This window comes from Oncorhynchus keta, chromosome 21 (assembly GCF_023373465.1).
Source record: "Oncorhynchus keta strain PuntledgeMale-10-30-2019 chromosome 21, Oket_V2, whole genome shotgun sequence".
Taxonomy (NCBI): domain Eukaryota; kingdom Metazoa; phylum Chordata; class Actinopteri; order Salmoniformes; family Salmonidae; genus Oncorhynchus; species Oncorhynchus keta.
In genome coordinates this window covers 3,458,991-3,484,606 of record NC_068441.1, presented here as the reverse complement: position 1 = coordinate 3,484,606, position 25,616 = coordinate 3,458,991, and the positions used below count along the sequence as shown (strand labels likewise).

Genomic DNA, 25,616 nt, shown 5'->3' with positions numbered 1-25,616 from the left:
TAATTAATACTTAAACGTTTTTTTACTTAGTTACTTTACACCACTGTATATCTTTGTATTTGCACAGTGATCTCATCCGTCATTGTAATGAAAATGTCCCTTATTAGACTTGAGAAGTCATTCACTGTTATACATTTTGTAAATATGAATCATTACACGATAATGGCAACTACTGAGAACTTTTGGGAGGGCATTTGGCAATAACCGGAGGCTATAACCGTTGGTCTAATACGCATTCAAAGGTGATAATTCCCAATCAGCCTCTCCATCTCACCTACTCACAGTGTAAATTGTTTCAGTACAGTATCCATGCTAATCCTATTAGGATTTGCTAGAAAGAAGGAGGTTTCAGTCACAAGTGCCTCATTTCAATTTTGTGGAGATCATTGTTTCAGAAGACACTTATAATCACCATTCCTTCAGAGGTAACAGATCATTCATTATAACGGGAAGATAGCCCTCTTTGGAACTCATTTTGGATAGGGAGCCATATTCATCTTGCACATTTTCCACTTCAAGTAGAATTTGTATTAACTCCCACCATTAATTTTGGTTTAATCCCTAACTGACTGTGATGTAATGCTGTAACGTTTGATATTGACTTTCATAAGGGACTGAGGGTCTTCTTGATAGAATTTGATTCCATTTACCTTCATGTCATCTATTTTCCATTTATTTATATATATTTTTTATTTCATCTTTATTTAGCCAGGTAGGCCAGTTGAAGTTTTCATTTACAACTGCCACCTTGGCCAAAATAAAGCAAAGCAGTGCAACAAAAACAACAACACAAAGTTACACATGGGATAAACAAATCTACAGTCAATAACACAATAGACAAATGTACCGTGTGTGCAAATGTAGTAAGATTATGGAGGTAAGGCAATAAATAGTCCATGGAGGCAAAATAATTACAATTTGGCATCAACACTGGAGTGATAGATGTGCAGATGAAGATGGGCAAGTAGAGATACTGGGGTGCAATTGAGAAAAAAATAAAAAAAATAAAGAACTATGGGGATGAGGGATTTGGGTGTGCTATTTACAGATGGACTGTGTACAGGTACTGTGATCTGCAAGCTGCTCTGACAGCTGATGCTTAAAGTTAGAGTGGGAGATATCTCCAGTCTCCAGCTTCAGTGATTTTTGCAATTCGTTCCAGTCATTGGCAGCAGAGAATTGGAAGGAAAGGCGGCCAAAGTAAGTGTTGGCTTTGGGGGTGACCAGTGAAGGTAGGAAAGTCAGTTTTACGAGGGTATGTTTGGCAGCATGAGTGAAGGAGGTTGTTGCGAAATAGGAAGTTGATTCTAGACTTAATTTTGGATTGGAGATGCTTAATGTGAGTCTGGAAGGAGAGTTTACAGTCTAACCAGAAACCTAGGTATTTGTAGTTGTCCACATATTCTAAGTCAGAACTGTCCAGAGTAGTGATGCTAGTCGGGCGGGTGTGGGCAGCGATCAGTTGAAGAGCATGCATGGAGTTTTACTAGCATTTAAAAGCAGTTGGAGGCCATGGAAGGAGTGTTGTATGGCATTGAAGCTCGTTTGGATGTTTGTTAACACAGTGTCCAAAGAAGGGCCAGATGTATACAGAATGGTGTCGTCTTCGTAGAGGTGGATCAGAGAATCACCAGCAGCAGGAGCGACATCATAGATACAGTGAGGGAAAGAGTATTTGACCCCCTGCTGATTTTGTACGTTTGCCCAATGACAAAGAAATTATCAGTGCATAATTTTAATGGTAGGTTTATTTGAACAGTGAGAGACAGAATAACAACAACAAAAAATCCAGATAAACACATGTCAAGAATGTTATAAATTGACTTGCATTTTAATGAGGGAAATAAGTATTTGACCCCCTCTCAATCAGAAAGATTTCTGGCTCCCATGTGTCTTTATACAGGTAACGAGCTGAGATTAGGAGCACACTTTTAAAGGGAAAATAATCCCTCCTGAGACGTGTGCAAACCTGGTGGCCAACTACAAGAAACGTCTGACCTCTGTGATTTCCAATAAGGGTTTTGCCACCAAGTACTAAGTCATGTTTTGCAGAGGGGTCAAATACTTATTTCCCTCATTAAAATGCAAATCAATTTATAACATTTTTTACATGCATTTTTCTGGACTTTTGTTGTTGTTATTCTATCTCTCACTGTATATACAGAGAAAAGAGTCGGCCCAAGAATTGAACGCTGTGGCATTCCCATAGAGACTGCCAGAGGCCCAGACAACAGGCCATCCGATTTGACACACTGAACTCTATCTGAGAAGTAGTTGGTGAGCCAGGCGAGGCAGTCATTTGAGAAACCAAGGCTATTAAGTCTGCCGAAAAGAATGCAGTGATTGACAGAGTCAAAAGCCTTGGCAAGGTCGATGAAGACAGCAGCACAGTACTGTCTTTTATCGATGGTGGTTATGATATAGTTTAGGACCCAGAGCGTGGCTGAGGTGCACACATGAACAGCTCGGAAACCAGATTGCATAGAGAGAAGGTAAGGTGGGATTTGAAATTGTCAGTGATCTGTTTGTTAATTTGACTTTCGAAAATTTTAGAGGCAGGGCAGGATGGATATAGGTCTATAACAGTTTGAGTCTAGAGTGTCTCCCCCTTTGAATTGTGGGATGACCGCGGCAGCTTTCCAATATTTGGGGATCTCAGACGATACGAAAGAGAGGTTATTAAAGGCCTATTGCCATGAAAAACATTATTTCCTGTTTTTTATATATTTCTGAGGTTGGAATAATACTGTGAAATTCAAAAAAATCTTATAATGCCATTTTAGTGTAAAAGCTGCTTGAAAATACCATCTGAAATGTTAGCCTGTTTGGGTGGGATGGAGTTTTGGCCTACCTGGTAACATTACCATGCAGTCAATTAGTTAATAGACCAATAAGAAAGAGAGTTCCAAACCTCTCTGCCAATAAAATCTATTTTTTTTCTTCAGTTTTCCCCTCCCCCTCAAACCACTCACAGACAGTCCCAGAAAAAGTATTGCTTGAGAAATTTCTATTTGCAAAAAAAACCCTATTTTTGTTTATTTGTGACCAATCACAGTCAGATACTTTAATTGTTACCCAGAAATGATTTGGTATTGAGATAAAAATGGCTGCATTGGATCTTTAAGATACTGTCTCATTTCTAAAAAAAAAATGAGATTAGCTTTTTCGTCCCCAAGTTAATTTTATTCAGGAGTTCATAGCACATTAAGGATGCAGGCCTACTGGCTGACATATTATACGCAATTATTTTTATCCTCAGAGTCTGAGATGTGAACTAAGTCCTTTTCCCTATGGACCTCTTCAGCCTTGTCATTTTATGTGCTGTTCTAATGTCTGACACAGCGATATGGCATTGAATTTGGTCACAACGAGTCACCTGGGATATCATCCATTTTGTTACTTTTATGCATGTGTGTGTGTGTGTGTGTGTGTGTGTGTTATATTAAAGGTTACGCACTTCATTGCCTGTGCTGCTGGTGATAACAATTGACTGTCCTTCTCTGTGTGTGTGTCTGTGCCTTGCCCCAGGGACTGTGTGCGTGGCCTAGTCATTGACGATGAAGTGGAACTTGTTCAAGAATAAGCCTGAGGCCATGGTGGGTCCAGAGCCCACGGGCACCGGTGCCACCATGACCGCGGCCCCAGCCGTAGCAATCGCCACCACAGTGGCTGAACCCCCAGGCAACGGTACAGAGTCCAAGAATGACATGTTCGAAGAGATCAAGAGCAAATTCTTGAACGAGATCGATAAGATCCCACGTAAGTCCTCCCTGTTTCTTCCCCCACCTCTGACTCATATTCATGTACTATGCATGAAAAGGAGCTCAAAGGAGCTTAATCTAACCCATACTGTGTGTTTGTGTTGCAGTCCCTTCCTGGGCTATCATAGCCATTGCTGTGGTGGCCGCCTTCCTCATCCTCACCTGCTGCTTTTGCATTATAAAGAAGTGCTGCTGCAAGAAGAAGAAGAACAAGAAGGGCAAGAAGGGAAAGGATGGCTTCAACATGAAGAACATGAAAGGGGATGAGGTATGGTGCTTCAGGCTCCGCTTATAAACTCAGCTGAGTCCACTAAGAACAGGCAACTCCCAAAGACATAACTTATATCACACTCAGGGTTCTTATTTCATTTGTCTAGTAAAAAGCAACAAGATACTTATTTGTTGATGATGAGAGTAGACAAACATGACCAGAAATGACTTTGGTATAGCTGACAGACAAACGCTATATGTACATAAAAGTATGTGGACACCACTTCAAATTTGTGGATTCGGCTATTGCAGCCACACCCGCTGCTGACAGGTGTATAAAATCGAGCCCTCAACCATGCAATCTCCATAGACAAACATAGGATGTTTCAGTTCGTCAAATTTCTGCCCTGCTACAGCTGACCCGGTCAACTGTGACTGCTGTTATTGTGAAGTGGGAACGTCGAGAAGAAACAACTGCTCAGCTGCGAAGTGGCTCACAAGCTCACAGAACAAGTCGCCGAGTGCTGAAGCGCGTAGCGCCTCTGTCCTTGGTTGCAACACTCACTGCCAAGTTCCAAACTGCCTCTGGAAGCAATGTCAGCACAATAACTGTTTGTCGGGATCTTCATAAAATGTGTTTCCATAGCAGCCGCACACAAGCCTAAGATCACCATGCGCAATGACAAGTGTCGGTTGGAGTGGTGTAAAGCTCTCCGCCATCGGACTCTGGAGCAGTGGAACCGCGTTCTCTGGAGTGATGAAGCATGCTTCACCATCTGGCAGTGCGACGGAAGAATCTGGGTTTGGCGGATGCCAGGAGAACACTACCTGCCCCAATTCTGGCTGTAAAGTTTGGTGGATGAGGAATAGTGTTCTGGGGCTGTTGTTCATGGTCCGGGCTAGGTTCGGACTCCTTAGTTCCAGTGTAGAGAAATCTTAACGCTATAGCAATACAAGATCCCACGTAAGGAAGGCCCTTTCCTGTTTCAGAATGACAATGCCCTCATGTACAAATATTTTGTCTTGATCGGTGTGGAAGAACTTGATTGTCTGGCCCGCACAGAGCCCTGACCTCAACCCCATCGAACACCTTTGGGATGAATTGGAACGCCGGCTGCGAGCCATGCCTAATTGCCCAACATCAATGCCTGACCTCACTAATGCTCTTGTGTCTGAATGGAAGCAAGTCCCCGCAGCAATGTTCCAACATCTAGTGGAAAGCCTTCCCAGAAGAGTGGAGAATGTTGTAGCAGCAAAGGGGGGACCAACTCCATATTAATGAGATGTTCGACGAGCAGGTGTCCACATATTCTTGATCAGGTAGTGTATCTCCCAAGAGTTATTAGCCTACTAAACTACACACTACCTACCAGTAAAGCTTTCTGTTTGATTTACTATGTAACTGCTTCTTTTGTTGACGTTTCTGTCCATATCTATGTTGATTGGACCAACAACAAATGGTCATTAAGCATTCCTTGGTGTATCAGTAAAAACCTTTGACCTTTCATCAACAGCACTTTACAACATTTTTAGGGAGACATGTCGATAACCCCCTATCCTATCTGTTCTCTTGATATTGTCGTTGCCATCATTTTAAAAATGTGTGCTGTAGGGGAGAGTGGGGTATGTTGAGCCATGTTTTACACTCAGCATTACTAGGGAAATGTAGTATTATTTCTATCAAATATATAGATATATTTCAGTATGTTGTGTATCCCGGGAAATAATCAGAATTCATGTAAACATAACAGTTTTGAAAGCATTCCTTGTCCCGAAAAAAATGTGGTCTCTTGGTAAGTTGAGTGGGGGTGATGGTGTTTTTCCGTGTCAATGGGTGATGGTGCTGGTATGTCAAAGTTTAATTAATGGAATGTGGGTGTGGTATATTGTAAATTCTAAATATACATATAATCTCTGTCGAGGACATGTATGTTTTTCAATGTTTTTCAATGTGCCAATTCATAGGCAAGTTCTCTGCATTAGAGGATTCTAACCCCAATGAAACTTGATATGTTTAGCATGCTCAGACTCTGATACTATATCATTGCCTCTCTTTTGCACAGGTACTGTACATGTTAGTTCTCTTTTTTGTTAACGTACCTCTTCGATGTACCTCTTCGAACACACAAATGTGTGTTCTCTTGCTACTGCTCGAATGGGTTTCTCAATAACCTTTAAGGGGGCTAATACATCTGCTTGTTTTACATTTGCATACACGGGACATGATGATGTCTGCTCTGACTGTAACCACAAAAATTCTCTATCTTGAGTTCATATGCATGACACCTTGCAAAAATACTATGCATATAATGCATACAACTGGCAAAATGCAATCATAATTTGTATGGGGTATGGTGGTCATTGGCTCAACTTAGGCCTACCCCATGGCCATTGGCTCAACTTACCACAAGGCAAACATTTGGACTATTGCCCACACAGTTACAAGGATGCAATTTCATGCTAGAATTAGGACCTCATGTTGTAGCTTATAGAGACCCCAACCAATGTACAAACCAATCTTAAAAACATCTACTTTGGTTTAGATACAAGAATCAAGAAAACAACAAATTAATTACACTTTTTCCAACCTAAATTGATAACATTTTTTTCCATGTGGTTTCTTCCTTCACAGACTCCATGGAATTATGATCTCTTCCTAAATATGTGGTCATGTGATTCATTTTGTGTGTGATTTCCTAAAAACAAGGGGTGGCTCAACTAACCCTTTGGCTCAACTTACCCCACTCTTCCCCACTTCATTGTGACATACATTGAAAAATTACACACTTTGTTATGGGGAAGGGACTAGGTAATCAGTGGGTAATGGGTAGAGAAAGTAATGGAGCCGTGCCATACGTGGCATTCCAATAAGCGGATGACTGCTACAGAATCAAATTAAGACCCTACTTCTGTAGGGTAAGCTGGCCTCAATGCTTAAGGATAATGAATATGGTGCCTATGGACCCGAGGAGCCACATCTCAGACAGAGCAGAATAAACAGGGGGGAGGAAAAGGACTCCTGCTTAATTCCAGGCTGAATGTGTCTGATATCGTTGAGATGGCCCTAATGCACCAGTTAATTAAAACAATCAATTAATTGTCTCCACATGGTGAAAGATGGTCCTGGAAGTAGGACTTTTTCTTTACAAACAGACAATCAGTGTGTAATTTTTTTCATCATCCTAGTGTCGTCTGTGTTGTTGACTGCCTACAGTGTTTGTTTTCTGGTGTGTCGTAACTTCAAACCTCTTCCTCTCTCTTCCTCTCGCTCGGTGTCTTATGTGTGCACCGTGTTTCTTGACTGTGATGGACCCCTGATTTACGGTAGGTGGAAGGATCGCAGTGATGCTCTCTGGCCCATGGGCAGATGATGATGGTGATGATGATGATGATGATGGGGGGGTTCATGGAATGAAAGTCGTAGCTTCTTTGCTTTTCTAACATGTTTTGTAATGATGGCTTGAGAATGTAACTGAGAAAGCTATGGTCTGCTAAATAGACCCCGGAGAGAGAGAACTGAAAGGACTGAAATAACGCATTGCTTATGATGACAAACTCAACCACACTATGGAAAGTTTTGAACATAGTTTAAACTGCAACCCACGATTAACACTAATAATATACTGTATGCATGTGACAAAGGGCATGGTAGGCTGTTTGTGGACATGAGGACGACAGTAATAAATGAATGACCAATCAATCTTCAATCTTAGTATGTTTCATCTACACCCTGATTACTTTGTCACTCAATGAAGAGTGAGAACAAAAAAAACGTTTTAAAAACACAGTTTTGCAGATGAAACAGTCATGCAAACTTGAACATGTCAGAAACAGGGTTACCATAACTGAAATCTAACTGAAATACTGTTTCTACATTATCCACATAGCCGGCTATGCCCTTATCTAATCCCGTAGCTACCATTTGGCTGGAATAATGGTGACCTGACTTGAGAGGAACATTCCAAGGTGACACATAAATTAAATAACAAGGAAGCAATTAAGATTATGCAGGCTCTGCATGTGGGATTCTCGGTTAGCTATTTCCTTGGGATATTTTGGGAAAGACGTCAAGGTCAGGGTAAGCGTCTTTTTGAGAAGTCAAATACAGGGCAAACCAATTGTGTCACCAAAGGACATTTTGAATTCAAGCTAGCAAATAACATTCCTGAGTCCCCGATGGCATTAGAGACAGGGTGGTATATTCCACTTTGCCACCAGGTGAGGAGCAGGTAAGCGGGAGCAAAAAACAAGCAGGTCCCGGTGCTACGCAATGCAAGTCAATGCAACAAACCCTGGTGCTATGCAGCGCAATGCAACGCAACACAAGGCCTCCTGGAGGTCCACTTGTCTGTCTGTGGCATGCTGTCTGTGGTGGGTGGGCTGGGGGCGCCCTCCTTCTGGCTGCTACAACTTAACCCTGGCACCCCCTCATCTCTTGATCCCTGTGTCCTGTGTTCCACCACTGCAGAAACAGGACGACGACGATGACGAAGGTGAGACGGGGCTGACGGAGGAAGAGAAAGAGGAAGAGGAGAAAGAGGAGGAGAAGCTCGGCAAACTGCAGTACTCACTTGACTATGATTTCCAAGACAACAAGGTCAGTCAGTGGCCGACATGTTCCCCTTTTAATCGTCGCTGGCACTGCTCAGATTGTTTTATCATATTACAATATTTGTAGCATTGTCAGTCTTTCAGTAAGACTCCATCATGGTGGTGAATGAGTTAAAGCAAGTCACACTAGATGACTTGGCTTAGTACAAGTCACACTTGTATTTTCTCTGTTGATCTTGGAGAGTGACTTTGATACAGTGTCCATTCTGAGAACTAAAGTGTCTATAGAGTTGCCAATTAATTCAGGGCTGATTCTTATATAAGCTTAGCAAAAAAACTGCTGCTATGTAAAAACATCAGCAGAATTGCACAGCGACACTTTTGAGGAGTGACAGCTGGCAATTGTTGGAATTATGGTTGATTAAACTAAATATTCAAGAGAGTAGTGAATCGGGATCAGGGTTCTGGGAATGAGAGGGTATCTAGTATATTCAGCATTTTTGGGAATTAATGGCTAGAGTCAGTATGACAGTGAGTATGTCTGCTATGCAGGACGTTGGCACTGTGACATACGTCCAAGAGGAAAGAAAATGCAAAGTCATTCTGAAACAAGGAAGTCCCTTATGAGTCACTGACACAGGATCAGGGCTTGAGATGAGAATGTACATTAAAGCAAGTCCTTTCTTTCTAACCGAATCAATCAACTAAAACATAATCAATGACACTTATCACCGGCACCCCTTTTCTCAAACATGCAAAACTACTGTAACATTATATTCTGTGACTTTCTTATGACATTGCAGCAAATACATTTGGCAGCTCTCGTGTGGGTAGCTTGTATCTAGTCTCGGTCATCTTAGAGAGCTGTGGTGATTATTGCTGGAGTTTTAGGATGTCAGCTTGCAGACCACAAGCTTATGTAACAAGACTGCAGCATTTCTCTGCAGCAGTGACAGGAAGCGTGCATTGGCACAAATTAATACATGAACGCATTTAGGTTTTTCACCTGACTTGACATTGTTGGCTTGTCTCGGCACATCGGCACACATAAATACATGAATACATGTTGAGATTGCCACCTGATACTGTTGGTTTTGTCTCAGTGCTGTCTCTGACACCTGACCACTGTGCCCCTCCCCTCAAAGCTCACAGTGGGAATACTCCAAGCTGCAGATCTTATATCCATGGACAGCGGAGGCACCTCTGACCCGTACGTTAAGGTCTATGTCCTCCCAGACAAGAAGAAGAAGTTTGACACCAAGGTTCAAAAGAAAAACCTGAACCCTGTCTTCAATGAATCATTTGTTTTCAAGGTAAGTCCATAGCACAGTTTCTGTGCCAGAAATGTACAGTAGTTAGTTGGAATGTAAAAGGCATCAATCATCCTGCCAAACTATAATGCTGATAAGATATTGTCAGGCTAGGACAGCGGAGTCTCAAACTAAATGTAATGCAACAGTTTTAGTGTTGTAAACATACACGGTATCCATTTACCAAAATGAAGACTGTGGTTGAAGCCTCCATTTATTTTTCATTGTGAAGTCTTGCTGTGTTCACATGATATTGTAGAGCAGTGCTGGTCTGCCAAGTCTGCCTGCCTGCTATGTCCCCTCGAGCCTGTGTACAAACTTCAGCTTTCTGTACTTCTTAATGAGGTCCACGGAGACTCCACATGACTCTCAGGGTCAGTGCGAAAGCACTGTTTGCAATCTTACCACCACTGTCTATTCTCTTAGCATAACCGTCATGTAGAGACCTAGATACAAAAGATACAAATTGGTAATATTGGACCTAGGTTGACTAGAGGCCATGAAGACAATATATGACATCCTATGCATGCCTTTAGAATCAGGGTTGGGGTTTATTTGGAATTTCGGGAATATAATTAAATTCAAACAATGAATATAAATTGAATTTGTATTGACCACACCCCACAGGAAGGAGAATTTGAGTTACATTTGATTTAAAGGAAGTACAATGAGTGTACAAATCACTAGAATCAAATCAAATTGTATTTGCCACATGCACCGAATACAACAGACCTTACAGTGAAATGCTTACAAGCCCTTAACCAACAATGCAGTTAAGCAAATTAAGTGTTAAGTATTTACTAAAATGAATTGAAGTAATATAAGAAAATAAAAAATAAAAAATAATTAAATAGCAACAATAAAATAACAGTAACAAGGCTATATACAGGGGGTATCGGTAAATCAAATCAAATCAAATGTATTTGTCACATACACATGGTTAGCAGATGTTAATGCGAGTGTAGCGAAATGCTTGTGCTTCTAGTTTCGACAATGCAGTAATAACCAACGAGTAATCTAACTAACAATTCCAAAACTACTACCTTATACACACAAGTGTAAAGTGATAAAGATTATGTACATAAAGATACAGTATATGAATGAGTGATGGTACAGAGCGGCATAGGCAAGATGCAGTAGATGGTATCGAGTACAGTATATACATATGAGATGAGTATGTAAACAAGGTGGCATAGTTTAAAGTGGCTAGTGATACATGTATTACATAAAGATGCAGTAGATGATATAGAGTACAGTATATACGTATACATATGAGATGAATAATGTAGGGTATGTAAACATTATATTAAGTAGCATTGCTTAAAGTGGCTAGTGATATATTTTACATCAATTCCCATCAATTTCCATTATTAAAGTGGCTGGAGTTGAGTCAGTGTGTTGGCAGCAGCCACTCAATGTTAGTGGTGGCTGTTTAACAGTCTGATGGCCTTGAGGTAGAAGCTGTTTTTCAGTCTCTCGGTCCCAGCTTTGATGCAACTGTACTGACTTCGCCTTCTGGATGATAGCGCGGTGAACAGGCAGTGGCTCGGGTGGTTGTTGTCCTTGATGATCTTTATGGCCTTCATGTGACATCGGGTGGTGTAGGTGTCCTGGAGGGCAGGTAGTTTGCCCCCGGTGATGCGTTGTGCAGACCTCACTACCCTCTGGAGAGCGTTGTGGGCGGAGCAATTGCCGTACCATGCGGTGATACAGCCCGACAGGATGCTCTCGATTGTGCATCTGTAGAAGTTTGTGAGTGCCTTTGGTGACAAGCCAAATTTCTTCAGCCTCCTGAGGTTTAAGAGGCGCTGCTGCGCCTTCTTCACAATGCTGTCTGTGTGGGTGGACCAATTCAGTTTGTATGTGATGTGTACGCCGAGGAACTTAACTTACTACCCTCTCCACTACTGTCCCATCGATGTGGATAGAGGGGTGTTCCCAGGGTCTCGAGCTTGATGACGAGTTTGGAGGGTACTATGGTGTTAAATGCTGAGCTGTAGTCCATGTACATCTCCTTTGTCTTGATGACGTTGAGGGAGAGGTTGTTATCCTGGCACCACACTGCCAGGTGTCTGTCCTCCTCCCTATAGGCTGTCTCATGGTTGTCGGTGATCAGACCTACCACTGTTGTGTTGTCGGCAAACTTAATGATGGTGTTGGAGTCGTGCTTGGCCATACAGTCATGGGTGAAAAGGGAGTACAGGAGGAGATTGAGCATGAAACCCTGAGGTGCCCCCATGTTGAGGATCAGCATGGCAGATGTGTTGTTACCTACCCTTACCACCTGGGGGCGACCCGTCAGGATCCAGTTGCAGAGGGAGGTGTTTAGTCCCAGGGTCCTTGGCTTAGTGATGAGCATTGAAGGCACTATGGTGAATACCTTTATAGTCCATAATAGTTTGCAAGCCCTGCCACATCCGACGAGCGTCGGAGCCGGTGTAGTATGATTCAATCTTAGTTCTGTATTGACCCTTTGCCTGTTTGATGGTTCGTCGGAGGGCATAGCAGGATTTCTTATAAGCGTCTGGGTTAGGATCAAGCTCCTTGAAAGCGGCAGCTCTACCCTTTAGGATGTTGCATGTAATCTATGGCTTCTGGTTGGGTATGTACGTGCGGTCATTGTGGGGACGACGTCGTCAATGCACTTATTGATGAAGCCAGTGGCTGATGTGGTATACTCCTGAATGCCATCGGAAGAATCCCAGAACATATTCCATTCTGTGCTATCAAAACAGTCCTGTAGATTAGCATGTGCGTCATCTGACCACTTCTGTATTGAGCGAGTCACTGGTACTTCCTGCTTTTGTTTTTACTTGTAAGCAGGAATCAGGAGGATGGAGTTATAGTTAGATTTGCCAAATGGAGGGCGAGGGAGAGCTTTGTTCACGTCTCTGTGTGTGGAGTAAAGGTGTTCTTTGTTCTCTGTACAAGAGTATTTTTAGCCTCTGGTTGCACGGATTTAAGTTTCCCTGCATTAAAGTCCCCAGCCACTCGGAGCGCCGCAATCTGGATGAGAATTTTCTTGTTTCCTTATGGCCTTATACAGCTGTTTGAGTGTGGTCTTAGTGCCAGCATCGGTTTGTGGTGGTAAATAGACAGTTACGAAAAAAATAGATGAAAACTCTCTTGGTATATAGTGTTGTCTACAGCTTATCAAGAGATATTCTACCTCAGACGAGCAAAACCTTGAGACTTCCTTAATATTAGATTTTGTGCACCAGTTGTTATTTACATATAGACACGGACCGCCACCCCTTGTCTTACCGGAGGCAGCTGTTCTATCATGCCGATGCATGGAAAACCCAGCCATGTCGTCTTATAGCCACAACTTGTTGAAATATAAGATACTACGGTCTCGTTGGTATGTCAGTCTTGATCGGAGCTCATCCATTTTATTATCCATGGATTGCACATTGGCTAATAGGACTGATGTTAGAGGCGGATTATCCATTCGCTGTCGGATCCTTACAAGGCACCCCAACCTACGTCCCCGATATCTCCGTCTCTTTCTCCTGCGAATGACAGGGATTTGGGCCTTGTCCGGTATCCGAAGTAAATCCTTTGCATCCGACTCGTTAAAAAAATATTTGTTCACTACGAGGTGAGTAATTACTGTCCTGATATCCAGAAGCTCTTTTCGGTCGTAAGAGATGGTGGCAGTAACATTATGTACAAAATAAGTTACAAATAATGCAAAAAAAACACGCACAATAGCACAATTGGATAGGAGCCTGTAAAACGGCAGCCATCTCCTCTGGTGCCATTAGTGATAGACATGACAGACTGACCAGGTCAATCCAGGTGAAAGCTATGATCCCTTATTCATTTCACCTGTTAACGCCACTTCAATCAGTGTCGATGAAGATGAGCAGACAGCTTAAAGAATAATTTTTAAGCCTTGAGCCAATGGAGACAGATTGTGTATGTGTGCCATTCAGAGGGGGAATGCAGTCAACCCTGTTACTTTATTTGTCACTTACTATTCTCTTACTGTAGCATTTTTGTATTAAGTTGAATCTGTGCTCTTTATGCTCTTTATGACAGAATGTTAAATTAAATTAAATGTTTTTGGGGACCAAATTACACTTCTCAAAAGGCACCAAATTGGTGAAATGACCCAGATGTTAGATTGTTCCCTTCTATACTGCAGTGTTTGATGCATTAGCATTCTGGGAAATGCATATATTTTTTTCTGCTATTCAAAGACATTAAGGGAATTATGAATCATTATAGACAACCCACAACATGATCTTAGAATATTTCCAGACCACTGTTTATTTTAAATTGTTTTGGGAGATTTTAAACCTTATGCTATATGGTATTGGTAACCAGACATGATGTCAAAATAAGCATTTCTATGGCTATGTGTAGAATAAATATGCCACATGAGTTTAATTGAATAAAGCTACTTCCTTTACTTCGATTTCAATTCAAATGCTGTGTGGTGTGGCCAATTGTAATTGAATTCAAATTGAATAATTTAATTGGAATGAAAGAGCAATTCGCAACTCAAATAAGAATTGACCCCAATAACCTCTTTAGAATGTATTTTTCTTTATATTTGTCATTGAGCCAATTTACCACAGGAAAGGGAATGTCTAAACATGCTATAATGTATTATACTCCTGGTCTGCAAGGGCTGGATAGAATCGACAGATCCCATATGGTATACTATAATTATGCTTTAATGCTTTAGAGCTGAATAAATGATCTCTCCTTAGATGTTTTCCAAGTAAAAACAAAGCTACACATTATAATCCAGCCTAACCCATTTTCTGCCTTTCCTATTCTGTGTTGTACAACTCTGTGTATGTTGGCTGCCATTGTTCTGTATTACTAATGTATCGGCAATCAATGTCTTGCCAGCAGCCCATGGCACCAAATAATATATGTTTATGTTTACTTAAAAATGTAATCATAATACTAATGTTTTATTGACAGCACATACTGTGAGTGTGGACACAGTGAGACATAAAGTGTGGACATTTACAAAGAGGGACATGTGGTTTTACATTCAGACTTAATAATTAAGCTGTGTTGTTGTTGTCGTGTTGTGGTGGTGTTGTCGTTGATGTGTTCCTTCATCAGTTACCGTATGATGAGCTCGGTGGGAAAACCCTGGTGATGTCGGTCTTTGACTACGACCGATTCTCCAAGCATGACATCATTGGAGAGGTGAAGATCCCGATGAACACCATTGACCTGGGACAGCCCATCGAAGAATGGAAGGACCTGGAGAGTGCAGACAAAGAGGAGGTATGAGCTGAAAAGAAACAATCGATTCACGCTATTTATAATTTATGAGTTGATTTAAGGTAATCGTTGGACGGGAGTGTTGCCCCATCAGAAGTAACAACAGCCAAACTCGGACAATTGTTTCATATCTTTTTGTCTGTCTTTCCCTCTCTGTGTCGTTGTTCTCTCTGTGCTTGCCCTCTCTCTGTCCTTAATCTCCATGCAGCCTGAGAAGCTGGGAGACATCTGTATCTCTCTCCGTTACGTGCCCACCGCTGGCAAACTCACTGTCTGTATCCTGGAGGCAAAGAACCTCAAGAAGATGGACGTGGGTGGACTGTCTGGTACGTTAAGACTTCCACTGGACGTACAGTTTACTCTTGAGATTCTTAAAGGGTTCTTGAGAGGTTCTTTGCAGTGAGTGATGGTTCTCTGTAGAACCATGTCTTCTCAAAGAACCTTTCTCTGTGTCGAACCCTTCCCTTCCAAATTGATCTTTACAATGTTGAAGCTGTCCTTCGCTAGATGGTTCTGGGTAATTATGAATTCCTGTTCTTTATGTTGCATTATTTCACTTACTGTGTGGTACCTATTATTTTGTTGTTTTATTCTACCTGTATTGTGTCTGTGTGTTTATGTTCATGGGTTCTGTTGAGGTGGCTAGTCCGATACCGTCAGTGAGAAGGGTCTGCAAGTATATTCGAGTTTATATTTTTGGACTAACTTCATCATTTGACATGGTTGAGTCAGGTTGATACAACTCCCAGGTGAGAGTAACTCAGCATGATCAACCCCATACTACAACACGGTAGCATAACAATGTTAAAAACAGATCATCATCATGCATATCATATACTAATTACCTGTAGATAACTGTTACAGAGGTGAAATGTTTATTATGCTATTCGAAACCGTCTCATGATAGAACTGATTCTTTATAGAACCTTTAATAGGCGGATCTACATAGCACCTTCAAGAAAGTAGTCTACAAAGCCCCAAAAAGGGTCACCATTCAAATAACCCTATTTTGTTACTATTTGGGGAACAACAATGTCTAGTGTGTCTGCTGTTAAAAACAAGCTTGTGGGTGGACTGTCTGGTAGGGCAAACCACTGGACATAACAATAGATCATTTCCAATCGAGCAGGCATGCCAATCTGCCATTAATTAAACATCTCAGTGATGCAGGGCCTCTGATTTATTTGCAGACATTGCATTACTGTGTGTTACATTAATGAGCTCTCTGAGTTATTTTTCTAATTAGCAAGCAACTCATATCACCTCACAATTTTGCTCTACCGAAGCAATGCAATGAAACATGAAATGAGTGATTAAATATCTGTTGGTCTTTCTTTGCAGATCCCTACGTGAAGATCGCGTTGCTGCAGGGCGGCAAGAAACTGAAGAAGAAGAAGACCACGGTGAAGAAGAACACTCTGAATCCGTACTACAACGAGTCCTTCAGCTTTGAGATCCCAATGGACATGATGCAGGTATAGAACGCTTTACATATTTGACGAGCAAAGGATTTATATTTTTTCATACAGTTTGTTGAAGTGGTGTTATTTTTTTTACCTTAGGCCTACAACCACATTTACAGCAATTCAATTTTGAAAGAAAATCTTAAGCCCTATTTTAAGACCTAGTGGTTTAATACATACTGTATGAGGCTTGCATATGAATGGTTACTTGATTAAGTGAGTGCACAATCTACTATAAACAAAAAAATATATCTTTCCTCTTTTTTTTCTCTCTCTTTCCTCAGAAAATCTTGGTGGTGGTGACAGTGTTTGATTATGACAAGATTGGCAAGAATGACGCCATTGGGAAGATATTTGTGGGAAGCAAGGCGACGGGCCCTGGTCTGAAGCATTGGTCTGACATGCTCTCTAACCCCAGGCGTCCCATTGCCCAGTGGCATCCACTACAACAGGAGGAGGATATAGATGCGGCGCTGGCAGGTTTAAATGCAAAAAAGTAACTTAATTTGGCCAATTTGATTACCAACTAACCCAACTCAGAAACCCTCCCTCCCCAACCCTCCTACACTGCATGCAACTCATGACTTGCACATGATTCTGTCATGTCTACTTGAAACACTGAACAAAAAAAGAAACATCTAGAATATCAGCTTATTCATAGTTCAATTGAAGAACATAAACAACACTTTTTTCAACACCATAGCATTTCACATATTTAGTGTATTTTGTGAGAAGACGGAGATTGAACGATTGATTGATAAATGGATCTGTGTTTCATTTCAGCATGCTTTTCAGCACCAGATGCTTAGATGCTGATAATGAATGCTTAGAGAATGGCTTAATGAAAGGGATGGTTAATAGCGTCTTCATTTAGTTGATCGAACATTATGCATGCTTTACTTATGCTCTCACTGCTCTGCATAAACCATGCCAAACCGATTCCTAATAGCATATATCTTGTTCTCAAACCATAAGTGTGCCATATCTTGCAGTAGAATGAGTATTGAGAAATGTCTCATACTGAACCGTTTGAAATCTTCTTATGTAAAGGGTTTAGGTGAGATGGTATAAAGTTAATACAATGGCAGCAATTCATTCCAGAATGTCTTTTTAACAGAACTTCACAATGCAATGTTTATTATTATTATTATTATTATTATTATTATTATTATTATTATTATTATTATTATTATATATATTCCCATACATATGAGAGAGCCATATTGTGGCAAAAGATTAGACTTTGCAGTTAATGATTATTAATCAAACATAATTTCTATGCAGTTATGGCTTTCAGAGTGATACACAGTCTGGGAGGAGTTCATGGGTGCCTTTTTTGTTTGGTGAAGTACACTAGGCTCTCAACTTAATGTGCACTGAGGTAAACTGTATACCTGGCAAAAGTCATAATGACACAGTCCAAGGAAACTGCCAATGTGTTGCAGACCTTTTTTTGACCACTTGGATGTAAATGTGTTTACTTATCCATGGCCAAGGTAAAAATGAAGAATTCATTTATCTCTGTCGTTGAAAACACATTTGACCCTTTACTAATTTAAGTCAAAGACACAAATTGTTGAGGATTTATGTTCAAGAAAATAAAGAAAAAACGATGAATCATTTTCCACTAAAACAACATTACACCCTGTACACTGTTGTGAATTCATTTTTGGCATTAGTGCTATCAAGATGAAAGGGGCATATGTTATAAAATGGGACCATCTGCTTGTTACAGCCGCTGCCTGTGAATTGTAAATCACGGTGCATCTCTGAAATGACTGATACAAACATACTGGAGGGGATGTTTTCTCAGTTGAAATGTGTGTTTGCATGAAGGCCCGACGTCCATTTCTCTCCGCTGAGGATGACTCTAGCGGCGTGGGTATTCATTCCATTTTTTGGATGCTCAATTTGTATTGATGAAAAAGTACTCATCAAGCAACCGGTACATACAAATGCAGCTTTTGCATGAAACAAACGAGAGTAAAGTAAGCATGATTTATGCCTTGTGCAAATCTTCATGTCAATTGGCCTTTGGCTTTTGCACCACACACTCATCAGCAACCTGCCTAGTATTTAGCCCTTACTGTTTGATGCCAAACTACTGAAACATTGTGTATTGTCTGCTGTTTATTCAAACCTGTTTTTCCCAAGGGCGTTGTTCGTTCAGACATCCTATGATTTTGATGTCCAAGAGGCCACTGTATATAAGCTGATCAAACTGAAAGGAGGGTGAACGTTAGGATGCTAATTAGTCCATTGTAGTTTTGCCCCCCCCCCCCTCTCTCTCCCTTCTGTAAACATTATGCATTGAGCAAATGTGTTAATACAGCATGCATCTTATACAATGTTGTAAATATCAGCATGTTTTAAAGAGGAATCATAACTATATTGTGTTTGTGTGTTTGTGTCCAATGTCATTTTGACAATAAAACGGAGAGAAAATATGCATTGACTGCACATTTGATGTATTTTCCCTAAAGGCTATGGGACTCAACGTATGTCTGCATAGTATATGGGTTTCAGAGGCTATTTTCTTGCCTGGAATTCAAGTGTTGATTTTTACTGTGTGGGTATTCATTTAGCAGACCAACAATGTTGCATGCTTGTTTTTAGTATGTGTTAATTGTATAATCCTTTCAATCTGTCTACTGTGGTCAACCCTAAATATTTTACGATATAAACTACAAGTACAAATGCAATATTACTAACATGTCCTGCATTCACTTGTATGTGTGCATGGTCTTTGATGGCCATGATTCATTGTGTATTTATTGCAAAAGGACAACATTCACTAGCTCTCTTGCTTTGTAATTATATGTACCATAAGTGTTTCCTTCATTTATCCTGCCAGAGGTTGTAGTAACTGCCTTATCAAACATAAGTTGTATATGTTGTGTTGGGTTGGCCAGTATTGGCCCATTACTAAGTCAGATGACGGTACTACACAAATGTAAGTCCAAGTACTAGACCTTCCTTAGACTGTTTAGTGACAGGTTCATAACTCACCACATAGATGTCAAAGCATGGACTTGTATCCCTCTTTCAATACCTCTTATATATTTGTACCCTGAGTAGACCTCTGCTTGCTGTCATTCAATGCTTAGTATAACAGTTAAATGTGTCTTTTTTTTTTAGTATGTTGATCAAAATAAGAAGAAAAGCCATACAACTTGAGCACTGAAACATTAGAGCTCATCTGTGAGGTTAGTAACCAAGCCTAAAACACCTCTTAGGTCTCTATACTCTGAGCAAAGGTATATTGCTACTCATATAAAAAAAACTTATAGAGATATTAACAGAGTAGCTGGTTCAGACTTTATCACTTTCCTATGACAGAATAGCTTAAAAATGATCTAGCGAATAAGTATATTTATATGTGAATTATATTAGATTTGTTCCTCTATATCATCACCTGTGCCAGCTCTGTTGGATTTACACCTCACATTATATAATATGTGTTTTGTTTATATATAGGTACTTAACATGATAATAGTGGTTATGTTTACCGACATTATTGGCATGACTTTGAGTTAATATTGTAAGATATACATGCCTCGGCATGTATTAAATCCAATGACTGCTTGGCTTTTAGGGATGATCAGATACATACCTATGTTCGGAAAAAGTTTAAATGAACCTTCAGTCAGTCGTATAATTTGCACATGGAACGCAAAACAATGTTTTATGTTAGCATAAAGAGCCAATAGCAGAAAAATAGTGAAATGTTACTCGATTGCAAAATTACGTACATTTCTCCATGCTCTTAATACACCGATTGCAAGTATACATCTGATTTATTTAACCCATAAAACCCATACAGTATAACCTCCATTCCAGTTATGCAGTTATTACTCAAATTATGAGTTTAATTGTGGTGATGAATGAATACTGTTACTTCCTCACATGTTTTCCGGATCCCTCCTATTGAGTATGCCTGGGTTGATTATGATTGTTTTATAGACCATTATTCTGTCCATTTTTAAAAGTTGTATTTGCAATAGGACCAATAGCGCCTGTGTTCTTCTAACATTTTCTCAGTGAACAACAGAAACTGAGTGGGTTTTTTTCAAATGACTGCAAATGCAGGCAACAAAATCCCTGTCTTCCTGGGTCTATGGAACTCTTTTGAGTACGGGGCGGACCCCAACAGTGCAGAGCTACATTCGCAATGCAATACTGCCAACCTTGCTGCTTAAAAAAAAAAAAAAAAATAGGGTTCCTCTTTATGCATAGCGTTTTGATCCTCCGTGGCCACCATACTTCACGACTTCCAAAGAACTGTTCCCCTCTGCCTCTCCTCCTCACTCCCTCCTCTCCTTCTATACTATTCAACAACATGGACAAGGGAAATGCTTGAACGTGATTGGTTTTTTTATTTTGTCTCGTTGTAGAGGTGTGCGTATGTGTGTGTGTGTGTGTGTGTGTGTCAGTAGTTGTGCCTTTTGTGGATTGCATGATTTATTACCCTACCAACAAACATGTTGTTGTCCAGCAAAAAGACTACATATCCTCCAGCTCTTGTATGAATATATCAGTCAATGTGATATTATTAAGAACCTCAAGGGAACCAAAACATGGAATGTCTCCACAGACGTATCTATATGTTATCATAGGAAATAAACGTCTTTTGAGTATGCTCGTCTTGCGTCGTTTGTAAACAACATAGTCTTTGCATTACATTTTCAAATTCACCTCTCCATATAATCTTTACCTGCTTTATTAGTGCTGACAAATGTGTACCAACCCTGGCTGTCGATCATGCAAACATACTGTAGGCCTCTGCGGTAAGACGCATTACCACACATGATCATTTGATGACAGTGAATACAAGAGATTGCATTGGATTGCAGTGTCGAAAAGGATTATAAATCATTTATACAAGGCTCAGGAGACTTTTCAGGTGGTGCAGTTTAAAAATAAACATGAAGTGTAACTTAGTTACATAGAACATCATAATATACCAACTGTTACACCAGTTCATAGATTAAACCTTTGTAGACATTCGTACAGTATCATGTGCTGTGACGATATGAGTATGCATTATAACAATCCATAAATACATTTTTTTTTTAAATATGCTAACTGTGTGTGAACTATGTGTGTACAATACAACCATCAACAGAGAAGAAAAGTGAAAGGGGCATCAAAAAAGGATTTAAAGTTGGCGCCCATCTGTCATTCCTGTCACGATTTGAATGTCGCAGTGGTTGGTGGTTGGTGATGGTGTAGTTTGGGTAAAAATTGGAAATAATTCTTGGATCATCCTCTTCCTCTCACTTGGACAGTTTACTGATGACCCGGATTAAGGCTCCGTTCTCGTCCTTCAGTCTCTGGTTCTCATTCTGCAGCTCTGTCTGGATCTGTGGAGGACAGCAGACAACAAGCAAACCGAGCAAACAGAGAAGGGTTAGGGCAGGGGTTACTGAAACATAACATCTACATGCTGTACTGTTTGTTAAAGGGAAAGCTAAAAGTTGAAAGTATACCAATTCAAGCTGATTTACAAAAAAAAAAAAAACTCTAGTCCAAGTGTGATATACAGAACAAATGACAATGACTGACACATTCATCACCCCACTCTCCTCCGAGTCAACTGGGGCCATACTTGAAAACATGAGCAACCATTTAATTAAATGGGTTCTCCAGCTCAAAATGTGTATTAGCCAATTAAAATCATTGATTTTGACCACTACCTACATGAACAAATTTCCTCAACTTAACCTGTACCCCTGCACACTGACTCGGTACTGCTATGTTGGCCAGGTCGCAATTGTAAATGAGAACTTGTTCTCAACTTGCCTACCTGGTTCAATAAAGGTGAAAAAAATATAGCCTCGTTATTGTTACTTTTTATTATTTTTTGCTTTAGTTTATTTGGTAAATCATTTCTTAACTCTTTTTGAACTACACTGTTGTTTAAGGGCTTGTAAAGTAAGCATTTCACAGTAAGGTCTACACTTCTTGTATTCGGCGCATGTGACAAATGAAGTTTGATTTGATTTACTGTGACAAATTCTCAATTGTAGCTTGTTAGCCCCATGCTAACTTCAACAGGTGGCACTGATTATGTCCTGGCACAAGTGCATCAGCCAATTAAAATAATTGAAGTAGTTGGACATGTTCCTTAACATACCTAAGTCCAAAATAATGTTCTGATAAGCAAAGCAACTATCACATGTATTTGACCCACTGGTCAAATTACTCTCTGTGTAAAGTGCCTAGTCCACGTAATTGTCGCAGATGGTGGAAGGGTTCGAATCTCGGATGAGTCCACTCGCCCCTCTGAAATGTTTATTTCCATCCATTATGTTAGCGTGGAGTTCTTGACTCGGACTAAAATAAGTGCCGGTATTTATTTTGTGTGCCGGTACTCTTTATATTTAGGTGCAGGAACTGCTCAAATTTGTGGTGCTGGTACTCAGTTCTGGTGAGCTCCTGCCCAAGCCAAGCACTGTTGGTGTGTTGAAAAGGGATGCCTAGAGCCAACAGCATGAAAATGAAGATTATGAATAAACTTAATAAAGGAGCTACCTCCTTCTTCAGCCTTGCACACAAACACACTGCTGTTGTCTAATAATCACATTGAATAGGCTATATTACATGGATGTGTACACCTAAATTAAGGCATTTTTAATCATCTACTTCAGCATATATGCAATATTTTACGCAAAAAAAACATGAACATTACAAAGTGTACATCAGGTAATGTGCACTCTCGTTATCATCCTACAGATGGCAGTATTGTAGTTATTTTAAAGAAGTTTGCAGGACTCAAAATCAACAGTCTTAATGTTGGAAGACAGTTTGCTGTCATTATGATATTGTTTTGTAGGGTACACTTACATGCAGGCTAAACGCTATGCATTGTTATAATCATCCACTTCGTCACATGCGTTTTGAATTGAGCATAAGGACTGGCAGTAAACAGTGTTTTCCTCAACCAAAAAGTGAGGGGGGATCAAACCCACGGTTAAAGTGCACTATCGATTGCAAGTCAACCGCTTTAGCAGTATGCACCACAGAGAAGCGATGATGACAATGATATGGCTACTATTGGATTTTAAAAAACTTGAAGAGCCTTATGGATTTAATGATGTACAATAAACTTACACATTGTAAGGACCTCATTTATGTGTGAAATTGATCAACAAAAACGTGGGAATTTGTCATGTGTGAAAATGTTGTCTATCACTTGTAGCCTAGTCAAGGATGCATCAGTTCAATATTGGCACATGACATTTTGTTACAGACCAATGTAACAAGTAAACCTTGAATTTGTAGGTTTAAATTCTCTCTAGTGGCCAGGGTTGACCTATTTTAAGAAATGCCTGTAACGGCGTTCTTCGTTTGTTGAAAGAGAGTCGGACCGAAATGCAGCGTGGTGGTTACTCATGACTTTAATGAAAAAAAGCGATACATGAAATAACTATACAAATACAAAAACAACAAACGGAACGTGAAATCTAATTACAGCCTATCTGGTGAACACTACACAGAGACAGGAACAATCACCCACGAAATACACAGAGAAACCCAGGCTACCTAAATACGGTTCCCCATCAGAGACAACAAGAATCACCTGACTCTGATTGAGAACCGCCTCAGGCAGCCAAGCCTATACTAGACACACCCCTAATCAACCACAATCCCAATGCCTACAAAATCCCCAATACGACAATAAAATAACCCCATGTCACACCCTGGCCTGAACAAATAATTAAAGAAAACACAAAATACTAAGACCAAGGCGTGACAATGCCATTGGTTGGTGGATATAAAGTTTAAGATCTTTCATAGGCTAATGAAAAAGTTAGCATAGAGCTAACGTGTGCCATGTTATCTGATGGGACCAGCTACAATTATGCGTTCTATCACATGCAAGTAAATCGATGCCTTTCATTGGCTGATACGCATTTTGAGCTGGAGAACCCATTTAAATGGTCGCTTATGTTCGCAAGTATGGCCTCACAGTGTTTGCCCACAGAGATATTATATATTCAGTTCAGTGTTCCATCTTTATTGAGAGCTCTCATTCAGAGATAATAAGAGGTTGTTGTCTGTACCCTCGTGTATGGAACACTGCAGATGCTTGTGGCAGTAGTGAATGCAGGCAAATACTAATGGCTTGCTCACTCGATGAATATCAAATCAAAGCACTCTTACAAGCCACAGCCAACAAGGCATAATGGTTGACAAACAATGTCATCTTAGAATATCACAAAGGAGTGCATTATAAGGAATCGGGTGCCATTTGATAGACAGTAACACTATAGTACCAAGTCACATCCCAGAGCATCTCCTGATAGTTCTTGTTCTCCGTTTGTCTGCAGGTCAGCTTTGTGATAACTGGACCTCTGTGGAGAGTGTGTTTTGGGAATATGTTCTGTCTCTGCTGTCGCTCAGTTTAGTCTATTGGAAATATTCTCAAGAGAGACAAGAGCTGGCAATAAGCCGCAAGAACGGGCCCTGAATTGGTCAAACAATGAACAACTCTCGGTATCAATTCGGTAAATTCAAGCAGGTTGGTATTTACCAAGTTTAATCAAATTTTATTGGTCACATACATGTGGTTAGCAGACGTTAATTCTTGATGCACCCATCCCATTTTTGCCAATATCCGCTGAATTGTAGAACGCCAAATTCAAATGAAATTACAAAAAATATTTAATTTTCAAGAAATCACAAGTGTAATATAGCAAAACGCAGCTTAGCTTATTGTTAATCCACCTGGCGTGTCAGATTTCAAAAAAGCTTTTTGGCGAAAGCATACCAAGCATTTATGTAAGGATATCTCTCTCAGCAGACAACATTAAACAGCTTGCAGCCAAGTAGATTGGTCACGAAAGTCAGAAAAGCAATAAAATGAATCGCTTACCTTTGATAATCTTCAGATGTTTGCACTCACGAGACTCCCAGTTACACAATAAATGTTCCTTTTGTTCCATAAAGATTATTTTTATATCCAAAATACCTCCATTTGGTTGGCACGTTATGTTCAGAAATCCACAGGCTCGAGCGGTCACGACCGAGCAGAAGAAAATTCCAAATAGAATCCGTAAAGTTCG

The 25,616-nt window shown here is 40.3% G+C and overlaps 2 protein-coding genes across 5 annotated transcripts in view; one reads left to right on the top strand and one right to left on the bottom strand.

Annotated features, from left to right (window-relative positions):
* The window catches only part of LOC118399949 (synaptotagmin-2-like), a 67,323-nt gene extending 46,138 nt beyond the window's left edge, over positions 1 to 21,185 (top strand). For 3 of the 4 annotated variants that reach the window (XM_035796187.2, XM_035796188.2, XM_035796186.2), the window contains 8 exons: positions 3,529 to 3,759; positions 3,869 to 4,029; positions 8,440 to 8,568; positions 9,668 to 9,835; positions 14,921 to 15,088; positions 15,294 to 15,411; positions 16,427 to 16,560; positions 16,833 to 21,185. In XM_035796187.2, coding sequence (XP_035652080.1) covers positions 3,558 to 3,759; positions 3,869 to 4,029; positions 8,440 to 8,568; positions 9,668 to 9,835; positions 14,921 to 15,088; positions 15,294 to 15,411; positions 16,427 to 16,560; positions 16,833 to 17,048 — 1,296 coding nt within the window. In that variant the 5' untranslated portion in view covers positions 3,529 to 3,557 and the 3' untranslated portion in view covers positions 17,049 to 21,185. The remainder of the gene's footprint in view (positions 1 to 3,528; positions 3,760 to 3,868; positions 4,030 to 8,439; positions 8,569 to 9,667; positions 9,836 to 14,920; positions 15,089 to 15,293; positions 15,412 to 16,426; positions 16,561 to 16,832) is intronic. The other variant, XM_052473232.1, reaches the window with a different exon arrangement.
* A 256-nt stretch (positions 21,186 to 21,441) lies between these two features.
* The window catches only part of LOC118399950 (protein phosphatase 1 regulatory subunit 12B-like), a 30,158-nt gene continuing 25,983 nt past the window's right edge, over positions 21,442 to 25,616 (bottom strand). Inside the window, exon 7 of the mRNA XM_035796191.2 lies at positions 21,442 to 21,911. Within this exon, the coding sequence (XP_035652084.1) occupies positions 21,825 to 21,911 (87 nt within the window). The 3' untranslated portion in view covers positions 21,442 to 21,824. The remainder of the gene's footprint in view (positions 21,912 to 25,616) is intronic.